The 13,055-nt window shown below is 42.9% G+C and overlaps 1 protein-coding gene across 1 annotated transcript; it reads right to left on the reverse strand.

The window, feature by feature from the left end:
- Positions 1-11,618: 11,618 nt before the first annotated feature.
- LOC149326104 (uncharacterized) lies at positions 11,619-12,842 on the reverse strand (the record flags this gene model as incomplete). Its single annotated transcript, XM_089564479.1, has 1 exon — positions 11,619-12,842. A coding segment is annotated over one exon (1,224 nt), but the record flags the coding sequence as incomplete, so codon positions are not given.
- Positions 12,843-13,055: the final 213 nt, after the last annotated feature.

The following is a 13,055-nucleotide window of genomic DNA, read 5'->3' on the forward strand; positions in this document are numbered from 1 at the left end:
GTATTGAAAGTCGCAATTCAATGGCACTGCCTAGAAGAAACGGCCGACAATGCACAACAAACCTCCTGGACCTGCGGCTTAGCGGTTGACAATGAGAATTCATGCCACTAAACCTGACTTCTGACTTCTGTCTTCGCTTGACTTCTGTCGCTTGACCTGACTTCTGTCTTCGCTTGGAACAACTGCTATAGATCAAGCACATGCGGCCTGTTGAATGCCTCCTTTATGGCAAAGCGAAGCAGCATAGTGCACGTCTACTCTCCTTACGATGCACCCTCCAACAAAAATGCAGCGTTAAAGGCGTCGGACCCCTTTCACCTTTGGTCTGCAGTGACTTCATGAAGATAAGGAGAGGACAGGTATATCTTTACATGCCAGGAATGAATTTTGCCCTTTGGTCTAACTTCTATGGCTTTTGCAGGAAGAGATAACTAACCGGGATTTTCTTTGCTGTTGTTTGGTATCAACGTTCTACACTGCAGCCCTCCATGAAAGAAACCATCTCGATGTCCCCTCACAAACTTTTGGCTTGAAGCGTATCTGATCATCTTCACCATATTGTTACTTATGTAGCACGCATGCACAGTGAGCAATCTGCCACTTCCGAAACTGGTGGGCAGGCTCGGACCACTGCCTGAGGCAATGCAATGCTCTGGTCTCTATTACTTCCAGTGCTAAGACGGTTCAAATGTTTGTTCGAAATGACACAGTCACTGAGCAAAGGTGGACAACTGCATGCGCTGCAGTGAACCTAAATGCATCCCTCATGTCCTCATGGCACAATGTAATCATGAAACAACATAGTCATGGACCAAAATTATGAAGAACATGGTTCACAAAAATTTCTGCACACTTTCCAAATCTGTTCCTGCAGACTTGCTGCTCAGCAGGTTCAGGCTAGGTCGTCTGGCATAGTTTGCCCAGTTAGTTCAGGAGCATGTTTGTAAAGAGTGCAGAAAATGTTCCATACTGTGTCAAGCACTATTCAAGCACTGCATAGGCTCACGCCAGCTCGAGGGTTTGGTTTTTTTGGTTTTTGTGGAGCTTAACATCCAAAGGCGACTCGGCTACGAGGGATGCCGTAGTGGAGGCCTTTAAATAATTTCGACCACCTGGGGTTCTTTAACGTGCACTGAAATTGCACAGCGCACGGGCCTGTAGCATTTAGCCTCCACCGAAATGCGACTGCCGCAGCCGGGATCAAACCCGCATCTTTTGAGTCGGCAGCCGAGCACCACTGAGCTACCATGGTGGCCACACCAGGTGGAGGGTTGGGTCGAGCCAGAAAACTGCAGTGTTCTGCCAGGCAGGGGTTAGGCCCAGGCTTCTAGAGCTTGTGCCTGGGCCGAGTTCAGGCTTGAAGCTGCGGCCACAGCCAGACTGGGGTCGTAAAAAGAGCGGTCTGTGTACGGCTTATGATGCTTCATTGTCAGACCAAGCCATGAATGATGATGATGATGCACTTCATCACCGTCAGCTGGATTACACCCACTAATTGAGCAAAGACCTCTCCCCAATTCTACGTATCCCTGTTTTGCGCCAGATGCAGTAACCTTGACTCAACAAGTGATGACACTAGTGACGCTGTCTCCTGCATTGAAACATGGTGCTCATGTAAAGTTGGTGACATTACATGACTACCCCGATACTGGACAAATGCAGCGCTACATCAGTGATCGACTGCAGTAGCACAATCACACTGAGGGATGAAGGAATGAGGGATGGCTTTCAGTGCACTGAAAGCCATCCCTCTATACGCACAGAAGCTTTGTTAAATGGCTGCAATGCACACTGAGCAAACAAAGACAACCTAATGCAACAACAGAGGCAAACAAAACCGCCTGCACCAATGATTATTTTGTGAGCACACCATCTATGTTGTTTCAAGAGAAAGAGTTAAAGTACATAACATTTGCACGCTGGTAATTTCTGTCTCCACATGTCAGCTACACTCAATATGATTGCCACGGTGTAAACAGTGGATGTGTGTGCTCCAAACCGATGCTGTTGGAAGGCTCTACTGTGTGCCCTTTTCTCTGCTATCCTGCATTTTTGTGTTGCTTGTTACAAGATGTTGTGGCTGAGAATGCCCTGCAGCAGTTGTTTCTACCATGCAACACAGTCAATGCCCCTTTCCTCTGGCACAAAATTCTCAATACTCAGTTTCTCAATCCAGCTAGCTCATCCTCAGTAGGATGTTCTCTCCATGCATATGGCTACAGTGAACTCTCGTTTCAGTGAACCTCCTCAGTTTAGCCAACACTGCAACAACCTCTGGCAGTCTTAATACACGTCCCATGTAAGAATATTGGAATTTAACGTATAACACAAAATATTATTCGTTTCAGTTGGATGAGCAGCTGATCTGAACCAAATCAAGATTTTATAACTGGTTTAGCGAAGCTTTGCACTGTTGTAGTCCTTCAAGCTGATATCGAGCGGCTGCAGCAGCAGCACAACACTGCTAACGTTTCCGGCACCAAGGAGGAGGGGCGGAATAAAAGGCGAATTTCATGCATTTTTTTCCCTTCCTCATACATTTGCTGGCAGCCATTTTATATCTGGTGACACGGGATGACAGCGACTCCACTGTTGAAAATTGGCGCGAGTGGGAGACCGAAGCTCCTGTCCATATTGCAAAAGCTTAAACTCCAAAGGCCAGAGCAAAGCAGATGTTTAACAGCAATGTGGCACTGCCACGTCAAAGTTATCACCAACAGTTGAACAGAAATGGTAAACAGAAGAAGAAACTTTGCTCAATCACACCAGCAAGCAGAATATCCATGGGATACTTCAAAAGAAGATTAGTGGCTTTCTTTACACAGGCTGGACAGTATGTACACACTTAGCTAGGCACCTATGTAAATGAGCCAGTCAGCACTTTGAGCACATTTCTGTACATCAGTCAACTGACTAATTTAGACAAGTTTGATATTTTGGTTTGGTTTGGTTTATGGGGTTTAACGTCCCAAAGCGACTGAGGCTATGAGAGACGCCGTAGTGAAGGGCTCCGGAAATTTCGACCACCTGGGGTTCTTTAACGTGCACTGACATCGCACAGTACACGGGCCTCTAGAATTTCTCCTCCAAAGAAATTCCAGCCGCCGCGGCCGGGATCGAACCCGCGTCTTTTGGGACAGCAGCCGAGCACCATAGCCACTGAGCCACCGCGGCGGCAAGTTTGATATTTTGTACATGCAATGCTCTGTGCTGGTTAAAATGATGAATATTCATTTCATTGAACTTGCAGTTAAGTAAACTTTTTTTTTATGCCCCATGGAGCTGACTCAAGTGAGAGTTTACTGCAACCCTTTGCGCTTTCAAGCCAAGTTGCTCATCCTGTATGCCTGATTTGTAATTAACCATGTCTCTAAGCAAAAAAGAAGAATAACAAAAAATGAAAGAGCTCTCGAATGTTTCCAAACAAATTTACTACATGCTAAATTAAAAATGGCCACATTGATGTACCACAATACCTTCTTAATAAAGCCTGACTCCATCAGCCCATGAGTAGCAGCCCTGCATCTTCCACCTATGTGTAGAGTCTAACAAAGTACAAGAATGAAACCACCTTGTTCCCCACTTACAGCATACTTTCTACGTGACTGAGAATCATGTCTGTGAAAGGTCAGTTCAGAGTAACCACACTAGATGCATTCCAAGAGCTCAAGCAAGAAATTTTCGTACATCACACGCAGCATGAAAAACCCTAATGTTCAGAGAAATTCGTGCATTGTCTCAACTCAAGTATAAAAACACACTTTCAAACGCGTCCCCAAATGGACCAACACTGCACTACACCTGAAAGGATTCAATTCAGGCTTGACTCAAGCAGTGTTCAAATCTAGCATTTACAAACCCATGCCTGAAGTTCCCACTGCCATTTTCACTGCACACTGGTTTCTTTGTTGCCCCTGGTTAACTGGAATAATAGACGGTCACTAATAAGCAGCGCTTAAAGTCAGGGGGGTCTCCAGGGGGGGTCTCGGATCCCCACCAGCATTGACAAGGGATCTGAGACCCCCCGCGCTGGAATGTGTAGACTGCAAGAATCCGAAGCAGGGAACCATTTTCTTCATTCCCCTTGTCAGCAGTGGTTGGAACATTTCTCCTCTATCATTTTGGAAATTTTATTGCGATTTTTAGTAACCATCTCAGCTGTTTTAGTAACATGTTTTCTAAAACCTGACACGGAGAAAAATAACAGGTTGCAGCACAACACAACAGCCGGAAGAAAGAGGAAAAGTGACCTGAGTCAGTCCAGAGCTGGCCACTCAGCTCCAAGGTCGCCCAGTAACAATGGGAAACAGAGTGAAGTCCCCCCTCCCCACCCCAAACTCCAGAACAGCTCTAAGCCATTCAGAATCTTTTTCTCTTTCCTGCCCCTGGAGAAGATTCGTGATGTTTCTAGTATGCACTACTACATTTTGTTTTTCATTCTGTACATATGCAGTCCTTTGTACACTATGACCACACCCATTTGTCTAAAATGATGTGTAAAACAAGCTGTGATTCACTTTCTCTCTGTCCATCTGTGCTCAAATCCCTAGAGATCCCCCTTCGATGAAGCCAGACTTTAGGCACAGCTAATAAGTTTAGCCACTCAAATGCGCAGGTAAGTAAAACTTACAAAGAAGTGAATGAGCCCAGTATGACTATTATGTAGAAATGACAAAGTAGCAAAAACAACCTCCACTGTATTTTTGCAGCATAGTAACCAAATACACTAACAAGCACGGCATATTATTCCCTGGGACCATCTCTCTCCACACTAGTGTCACCTGCAAAACAGTGTGCTCGATGCTATATAACCACGCACAGCACCTAACGTGGTCAAGTTTTTTCTCCACAGTGGAAACCAGCTGTCAAGCTCCTGATAAAAGAGAGACAATGCAGCATCTCAGTGTGGTCAGTCCTAGCAATCAAAGAGCATATATGTAGTACAATACCCTACTTTTGCAGAATGATAAAAACCTCAAGGCTGAGCAAAGCTCACCTTCTGCCGACGGTGCTCTTTCCACAGCCCCGTAAAGCATTGTCTTCATTTCCTGAAAGGAAAAAGCCCCTGTCAAATTAAGAAGCCTGTCTCGCCCTTAGCAAAAGCCAGGCATTTGCACACTCCTGAACCAGGCACAAAGGAACGAAATGCCTCAACTTTAACCTGTTAAGCACCGCCACAAAAAAATTTTCCAAGCGTGGCATGCATAAAACATCACCAGGGCTACAAAAAAGTGTGCAGCCAAGCTGTCGTCACCACTTGTTTGCTCAGAGGAAATGTAAATGTGGGGATTTTCTTCGTTCAATGCAGGCACTAAGTGAACATGCCCAATCTTTTGGCAGCCTGGTTCCTAAACCACACAATGGAGTAACACCCCACTGCACGGGACATGGAGCCAGTTATTGTGTCTACCTTCGTCCGTGCCTTTTTAGCAACTGGAATGTCTCACAATATTACTAGCAACCCACTAGGTCAGCTTTCTACGCTCAACATGACCTTGTCCTACTGGCCTCGAACTCAATTCATGTCCTCCACACCATCCTGAGCTGGAGACCACTGCTTTGAAGCTTTATTTAACCCCAAAAGAAAGGTGCTGGAGAGTTACTAAATATCTTAACAAATTTCTGCTTTGTTAAAGAAACAGCTTTCAAGCAGCCTACAATAGGCATTCTAGGCACAAATGATGTATTCCGCTATTTTGCTTGTCTGGGCGTGATTCATGCTTTCTGACACGGCAGCAGAAAAGACAGGACAAGCAGAACAACACACAGGACATGCGCTAATCCTGTGTGTCTTGTCTTTTGCGCTCTGTCGTACTGCTGCATGCTTGTCTCAACCTCATCAGAGAGAACTGATAAAGTTGCAATCAAAATTTTTTTTTCTAGCAGAAAAAAAAGTCTTCCAAAGCCCTTCAGCCGTTAAAAGTAATCTAGCAAAAAATTCACAAGTTCTCAAGAGCATGTATTTGCTTTCTCATCTGCTATCATCGTTTCCATCAAACCTGAATAAAGCCTCCTTTGCTATGCAGCATCGCACAACTGAAGAGGCACTTCATAGCCCGAGTGCACATGCTGAAGGAGGCACTAAAGCTGCCGCTCTGACAGCGGCATAGTCTGTCGAGCTTATTCAAATTGTATTAAATGTTTTGTGCCAAGCAGATACAGAAAAGAACACAAAGAAACACCATGGACGACGTATAGTATAATTAAACTAAAACATGAAGCCAAACAACGCAAAAAGAAATGCACAGAGCCTAATCGCTAAATTATTTGCAGGACTGCCCAGCACGCGTCATATCATGATTCAAAAGATTATTTTCCCAACACATCACTTCAAACGCGCATAAGAAATTAGCCAAGTAAGTTTTGGAATTATATCAGTGGGAAAAGTAAGTAATGTCACAAATTTCTGCGGACACTGTGGTATGTGATCAGTAGACTATTGCTCAACATTTTAATAGTTATTTCTAAAGTTCATTTTCCACGCTGAAGACATGCACCACTAATAGCAGAGTGTACTGTCCTTCTGAACTGAATTTCATTTTTTACCCTGCTGTCTCTTCTATGTTGCAAAGCCTCAAACGAAAAGCTCACATGCTTTTGATAATATTTCAAATGTATTCCAGCATCGTCATGCTGAAACTGTGGCTCAATTCCTCGCAATTCTTCTTTGCACATCATTGTAGACAGGGAAACTGCCAGATGACTGAAGGACTACCCTTATCACACACTGTATGGAATTTTTAGGACGGAATTAAGTAATAAATAAATATCAACACAGGTTCAGACATGGATTTTCGATGGTAACACAACTAATTGCAAGAATCAATTCATTTGAATCTTGTCTAAATATTAAAGGCAAAATTGATGCAATTTTTTTATTTTAGCAAGGTGTTCGACAAAGTTAACTACGATCAACTAACTTTAATAACTGAAGAAACTAGTATTCTGCAGTCAGGTTGTTGAAGTGGGTGGACAATGTTCAGGCTCTCTTCCAGTTTCACCCGATGTTGCGCAGGAAGCGTATTAGGCTCTCTGCTTTTTCTTTTGTGTATCAATGACACTGTTCAAGTAGTTAGCCCATCCGTGCATACCCGACTGTCCCCCGGCGATTGTTTTTTATGCAAGGAAGTTACAAATAATGCTGATCAGAATGACCTGCACAATGCTGTTAACAATACTGTGAAATGGTGTAACCAACGGCAATGGGGCATGCTTCTGAATTTTATTAAAAGTGTATCGTCCACATATAATTACAATTATAATTTAGGTTCGTTACCTCTTCATTAAGCATCTGTTTTGGTTTATGGGGTTTAACGTCCCAAAGCGACTAAGGCTATGAGAGACGCCGTAGTGAAGGGCTCCGGAAATTTCGACCACCTGGGGTTCTTTAACGTGCACTGACATCGCACAGTACACGGGCCTCTAGAATTTCTTTGGAGGAGAAATTCGAACGCGGGTTCGGGATCGAACCCGCGTCTTTCGGGTCAGCAGCCGAGCACCATAACCGCTGAGCCACCGCGGCGGCTCATTAAGCATCTATCTACAGATACTTAGATGTGACTATCACGAGCAATTTATTATGGAACTTGCAAGTAAGTAGTATTTGCTCTTCCAGGTTTCACAAATTGCTCTGCACAAATTCCCTTCCTACAATCAAGCTACCTTGTTGGTCTTCAAAATCAAACCTAAACTAAAATATGCATACATAGTGCTAGACCATATTCTAAACCTAATATAGAAAATTTGGAAAGAGTACACAGAACAGTTAGGTATATCTTTAACAAATAAGCAGACTGACTCCTTCATCATTTTAATGCAAATTAATAAAACTGAACCACTTGAAATCCAAAGGAAAAAGTTTAGGTTACAATTTCTTTTTCTCCTATCAGCTAATAAACTCCATCTAGACCCCATAACGTCGTGATCTGTTATACAAACTCAGTACCAGCATCCTGGTTCTCCATCACCCATATTCGCTAAACAGGCACAAATTTTCACTTTTCCACGGACAGACTTGAATGAGATAACGTTACCACTGCCCCATGAGATCTAGCCAACTACTGCTATTAGTGCCTTTTTTTCCATGTTTCTTCTTTAAGCCCACCTTGCTTGGACTTGGTACGTGCAGTATATTATAAACAAAAATAAAGTAAAATAAAATTACTTGGCTTCAATTGCAATACAGATAAGCAGCTAAAAATTCACTCCTCAATTACACCAAAACACATCTCCGCACACTATGGCCAATACTTTAGGCTGTTGCAAATCAAATCAAATTCTTTATTTCTGCCTTGTAAAGATACAGACAGCGGAGGCGCAGAAAAAGCTGTGAGAGACAGCTCGACTAAGCCGCAGCCCCCTTTCGCTTGGCAGCAGCTTGACAGCAAGGCTTTTAATACAAAAGGCAGTTGCGAAGCGTGATAACAAGTATACAATAATTTATTTATTTATTTATTCAAAATACCCCCAAAGGCCCTCATTTGAGGGTATTACATGGGGGGGGGGGGAGTAAGTACAAAGAATTGTTATAAGGTTAAAAATATTGCACTAAAATAAAACAGAAATCACAAAATATTAATCATAAATAGGCATTCACAGAAAGGGTCGCAACAATGCACATAAAAGCAAAATTTGAGCATAAATAACAGCACCGCTAGAAAAAGAAAAAGACGACACTGGAAAAGGTGCGCTGAAGTACAAAACAAAAATTATAAAATAAAAAGAAGACAAGGCAGAAGAAAAGAACGCTCAAAAAATACCTTTTTAGTTGTTGAAACATGAGTGCATAAGATGTTGGAATTTATTTAGATTAGATTCTGTGGCAATTTCTGATGGCAAAGCGTTCCATTCGGTTATTGTGCGTGGTAAAAAGAATAGGCATAATGGAATGACTGGCAGTTAATGCGTTTAACTTTGTAAGGATGATCGCGACGTGGAAAGATAACTGGCGGTGGCTGAAAGAATTCATCATGAAAGGAAGGATGGTGATAAAGCTTGTGGAAGAGTGATAGACGGGAAATTTTTCGGCGCAGTGCTAAGTTATCTAACTCGGCTTTAGTCTTCAATGAGGTGACGCTGGTGTAACATGAATAATCAGAAAAGATGAATCGCGCAGCACGGTTTTGCAGGGCTTCGATGTTGCTGATGATATAATTCTGATGAGGATCCCAAATGGCAGACGCGTATTCGAGTTTCGGACGGATTAATGTGGTGTACGCTAGTTTTTTTACATGTGTCGCGGCCTCTTTTAAATTATGTTTGAGAAGTCCTAAAGTACGGTTAGCGGAGGCAAGAGTGAGATTAATATGATGATTCCATGATAAGTCGGATTGAAGGTTAATGCCAAGATACTTGTAACTTGTGGTGAATTCTACACTATTGTTATCAAGAAAGTAGGCGGTAGGAATACGTGGCTTGTTGGTGAAAGACATGAGCTTAGTTTTGGAAAGATTTAAAGGCATTAACCAATTAGAACACCATGTGCTTATCGCTTCAAGATCAGACTGCAGTGGCTGGCTGTCAGTGTTACAGGTTATACGTCGATAAAGCACACAATCGTCAGCAAATAGTCTGATTCTGGACGTCACGCAATTGGGTAAGTCATTAATATAGATGAGGAAAAGTAAAGGTCCCAGTACACTGCCTTGTGGAACTCCAGACGTAACATTAGCGTAACATGAGTTAGAGTTGTTAACTGATGTGAACTGAATTCTAGATGAGAGAAAATCTGCTATCCATGCAATAATATTAGGGTGAATGTTCAGTTGGGAAAGTTTAAGCAACAACCTTTGGTGTGGAACGCGATCAAATGCTTTAGAAAAATCTAAAAATATTGCGTCAACTTGAAAACCAGCGTCAATCAGTGCATGAATATCGTTAATAAAACCGGCAAGTTGGGTGTCGCATGAGTAGCCCTTGCGAAAACCGTGCTGATGATCGAAGATAATGTTATTATCTTCAAGGTAGTTGATGACCTGAGTATGTATAATATGCTCGAGTAATTTACAAACTGTACTTGTTAAGGAGATGGGACGATAGTTAAGCGGAGAAGCACGATCACCTGATTTGAAAATTGGTATTATCTTAGCTATGCGCCAGTCGTTAGGAATGGTGGCAGTTGATAGCGACTGCGAAAATAATGCGGTTAACATGGAACAAATGCTATGTGATGTATTCCTTAAAATTTTATTATTGAAGCCCATATGATCAGCGCTAGAAGATGTTTTGAGATTGTTTAGTAGAGATAAAACACCAGGCTCACTGATGACTATCTCGTCCATAGTTAGTTCCACTAGTGCGCTTAATGTAGGCAAGGAAGTAATGTCTTCATCTGTGAACACAGTTACAAACGCATCGTTAAGAAGTTGAGCGCACTCTGAATCAGGGATGGGAACACCAACAGAATCTGTAAGAGTGATGTCAGGTCGAATTGCTGGGTTTACCACACGCCAAAAACGGCGAATATTTTTTTTCAGCATGGACGACAAGTCATGAGAAAAAAAGTTGCGCCGAGTAGATTTTAATAGTGCCTTATAATCTTTTTCACATGCTCTGTATTTGTCATGTGAACTCACAAGACCATTCAGTTTTGCCTGTCTGTATAGCTTTTTCTTTTTGTTGTTCAGCCGCCGAAGACGGTTGGTAAACCAAGGAGAACTGCCATCACAGGTAATTGTTAACATGGGAATGAACTGGTCGATGAGATCATTGAGGGCAGTTTTAAAAAGGATCCAGTTCTGCTCTATAGAGCGAGAGCAGAAATCATGCAAATATTTATCAGAAAACATTAATAATTCTGCATTAATTGCATCAAAATTTGCTTTGCCGTAACATCTTATTTTCTTTTTAGTAGTTATCTTTTTACTAGCGCGAAATTTAATGTACCCAGTGATAACATCGTGGTCAGAGATGCGTTCCTCATGAGTTATGCCTGAAAATATATCAGGTTTGTTTGTGAGAACTAAGTCAAGTACATTGGAAGACGCTTTAGTTGATCGTGTTGGTTGGTTAATGAGTTGTGTTAATGAAAAATCAAGGCAAGTGCTGAGAAAAGAATGTGCTTCTGCATCTGTGTCCACTACGGAAAGTGTTGACCAATTAATTCTTGGAAAATTAAAATCTCCAAATATAATAACGGCGGAATTAGGAAAACGCGCATACATTTCACTGAGCACCCGATGATATTCATTTGAAAACGCACCAGACATGTCGGGAGGACGGTAGAAAACGCCGATGATGACACGAAATGCACCATCATTCAAAGAAACCCAAACACATTCAAGGAAAGAATCGATAACGATAGGTGTGGCAATGAAATCTTCCTTTATCGCGATGAGAACACCGCCCCCCCTTCGCAATTGTCTATCGCAGCGAAAAAATTTGAAATTGCATGCACTGCTAAAGATGTTGACATCATGAATAGTGTCGTTCAGCCACGTCTCAGTTAGTACCACTAAAGAAGCTTAACATGAATCGATGAAAGATGATAGTGCAATACCGTTAGCTACAACACTTCTAATGTTGGTGTACAAAAACAGCCATTCGTTATCATTACCACAATGTAATTTGGCAGGTGAGGTGGTCGATGAACTCAGGTTAACGGAAACAGAGGGAGGACGTCATTCGCCATCCTCGCGCCCTGATACAAGAATGGCTCGACTTTCGTTGGTGTTCCACATGTAAAGATCATCGTTAACGAAGAGCTTGTTGAAAACGAGTCGCACTTTATCCCCATCTTTCTTAATAGATTTTGAAAACTGGAGAAGCTTCCGTCGCTTTTCGCGAACGGCTTCGGAGTAATCGCGCGAGATGCTTAAATTAGTGTTTTTTAACTTATAGCCGCGGCTCATGACAGTGTCAACTTCCCTTTCATTAAAAAATTTGGCTATGATAGGCCGCTTTTTCTCGGAAGAAAAGCGGCCCACGCGATGTGCTCTAGAAACAGATTCAACAGTAAGCCCAAGTTTTTCTTTACAAAAGTCATTTACGAGACGTTCAGACTCCTCCCAAGTTTCCGACTTCTCTGGATCATCTATACCGTAAAATAGAACATTAGATCGCCTAGAGCGATTTTCAAGGTCGTCAATTTTTTCCTGTACAATTGCGAGACCCTTGTCACTGTTCACCACGAGCTCAGCAGATGGTGCGGTTGCAAATTTCTGCTCTAGATCGTGAACTCGCTTTGTTAGTTTTTCTAAGTCAATTTTTAAGTCTGCGTGAATCTGAAGCACTTTGTTGACAGAGTCTTGAAGGACTGCATTGCTAGCTTCAAGGCGTAAGATGGAACCAGCCACAAGGTCCAGCTTTTCCTCTTGAGCCTTAGTCATGGGTCCCGGGTTTAGCTCGACATCGCCTCCCAAAACTAGCAGACACCATAAATAGGATACACCAGCGCGGAAACTTTTCAAAACATGAGGTGGCCACGACACCGCTAAAAGACAGACGTCATCGTCACGGTAAGAATAAGCGTCATAGTAACCAACCTGTAGATACATCAGTGGTGAGCGTGGGATCGCAGTGGCGGTGCCGTGGCCCAGAGGGGTGTCGATAGGCGCGCACTTTTGTACCGCCCGATCAGCAGTCAGAGTCCCACGTTGCCAGACGGAATCGACGACTGCGTCCAGAAGTGGCGGAGCATCCAGAATAGGTGACGCAGGCAAAAAACATGTTGATAGGCCGCAGTCGGTTGACGTACACGCGCCGAGCTGGGAGCTTGTATCGTTGAGGCATTCCGTCTTGTGCATCGTCCATGGCCGGCCCAGGAAAATCAGCAGCAGCACCTGTAGATACATCAGTGGTGAGCGTGGGATCGCCACATCAGTGGTGAGCGTGGGATCGCCGGTACAAGCAGGTACAAGAGAAAACGAAAGAACATTATACAATATTGACACAATATTCACATTGGGTAGACACAGGTAATGGCAGCAAAGAAAAAAAAAGAGAAAGAAGAAAAAAAAAGCACAAAACAAAAATCCTACATGCTAGCATACAAAGCACGCAAAGACCTGTTTGACGAACTGAAAAGGTCAAAATTATTATTATATATACGCGTTTAG

The sequence above is a fragment of the Amblyomma mixtum genome, chromosome 10, assembly GCF_055824585.1.
Source record: "Amblyomma mixtum isolate Tamu chromosome 10, ASM5582458v1, whole genome shotgun sequence".
Classification (NCBI taxonomy): domain Eukaryota; kingdom Metazoa; phylum Arthropoda; class Arachnida; order Ixodida; family Ixodidae; genus Amblyomma; species Amblyomma mixtum.